This window comes from Phalaenopsis equestris, unplaced genomic scaffold (genome assembly GCF_001263595.1).
Source record: "Phalaenopsis equestris unplaced genomic scaffold, ASM126359v1 Scaffold000002, whole genome shotgun sequence".
In the NCBI taxonomy this organism is placed as follows: Eukaryota; Viridiplantae; Streptophyta; class Magnoliopsida; order Asparagales; family Orchidaceae; genus Phalaenopsis; species Phalaenopsis equestris.
In genome coordinates this window covers 40,657,576-40,658,632 of record NW_018164444.1, presented here as the reverse complement: position 1 = coordinate 40,658,632, position 1,057 = coordinate 40,657,576, and the positions used below count along the sequence as shown (strand labels likewise).

Genomic DNA, 1,057 nt, shown 5'->3' with positions numbered 1-1,057 from the left:
ATTCGTTTGTTATTTTTGAAAGAAAGATGACGCCAAAAAAAAAAAGGAAAAAGAAAAACAACTTTCTTTTTTTTTTTTTTCTTTCTTACAAGTCCATGATGTTATCTGTTATGCACGTAAATGCCCCCAAAAATATTAAAAATGATATCTAACGAAGAAATTTTTTTTCTTTCTTAGAAGCCCATCATGATGCATTGACGGTTATTCTGCAAATAAATTAGGATCCCATTAAATTCAATTTATTTTAAAATTAATCAACAATGCCAAAGTTCAAAGAATATTTTGATGCATCATCTCAGCACAGCATTATAATAAAAAAATGATGCATACAGAGCTCAAAGGTAAGAATGAGGTACGTTTCTGTTAGTCCCTTTACATTAAAGATTAATATGGTGGTCAGATCTATTCTACATGGTCTGCAAATCATCTTATGTGGCTCCGCCCCATTGACCAAGCTGCAAAATCTCGAACAATAGTCTGAAAGAAATGTAGAGTGATTAGAAACACAAACTCCCTTTCATTATATCTCAGAAGGGAAGGCTATGAAACATTTAGAACTGAAGAAGAATCGGCTACCTTTGATTTAACTGAAGGAAAGATATTCCAGAACCGCAGAGTTTCATCCCCTGCGCCTGTCACAATTGTCTGCAAGATTGGAAGATAAAAACTAATTTGGATTATTACTTCAGTGAAAAATTTATGGAAGATTTACATACGCATGAAAAGGTGTATTTCACTTTTTAAAAGTTAAAATAGTTTCATTTTCTCATGTGATATGAAAGATTTGGGTGATATGAATGTGAAAAGTTAGGTGTCATATATGTAAATACATAGGAATTGGGTGGTATGCTGGTATTATAAATTGTACAAACCTGCCCATCAGGAGAAGTGGCTAGGTAGAGCACCCTCATGGTATGTCCAGTTAGAGTTGCAATCTGTTGAATGTTGAATGCAGTTAGTTATGAAAAAAATAATAACAATCTCTTTTTTATATATATACACATACACATACATACATCTATATATGTATATATATATATATAAATAAATATATATA

The 1,057-nt window shown here is 31.3% G+C and overlaps 1 protein-coding gene across 1 annotated transcript in view; it reads right to left on the bottom strand.

Annotated features, from left to right (window-relative positions):
- Window positions 1-295: 295 nt before the first annotated feature.
- LOC110030693 (protein FIZZY-RELATED 3) overlaps window positions 296-1,057 on the bottom strand; it is an 8,098-nt gene continuing 7,336 nt past the window's right edge. The window contains exons 8-10 of the mRNA XM_020733541.1: window positions 873-935; window positions 577-645; window positions 296-477 (exon numbers count right to left, since the gene is read on the bottom strand). Coding sequence (XP_020589200.1) covers window positions 424-477; window positions 577-645; window positions 873-935 — 186 coding nt within the window. The 3' untranslated portion in view covers window positions 296-423. The remainder of the gene's footprint in view (window positions 478-576; window positions 646-872; window positions 936-1,057) is intronic.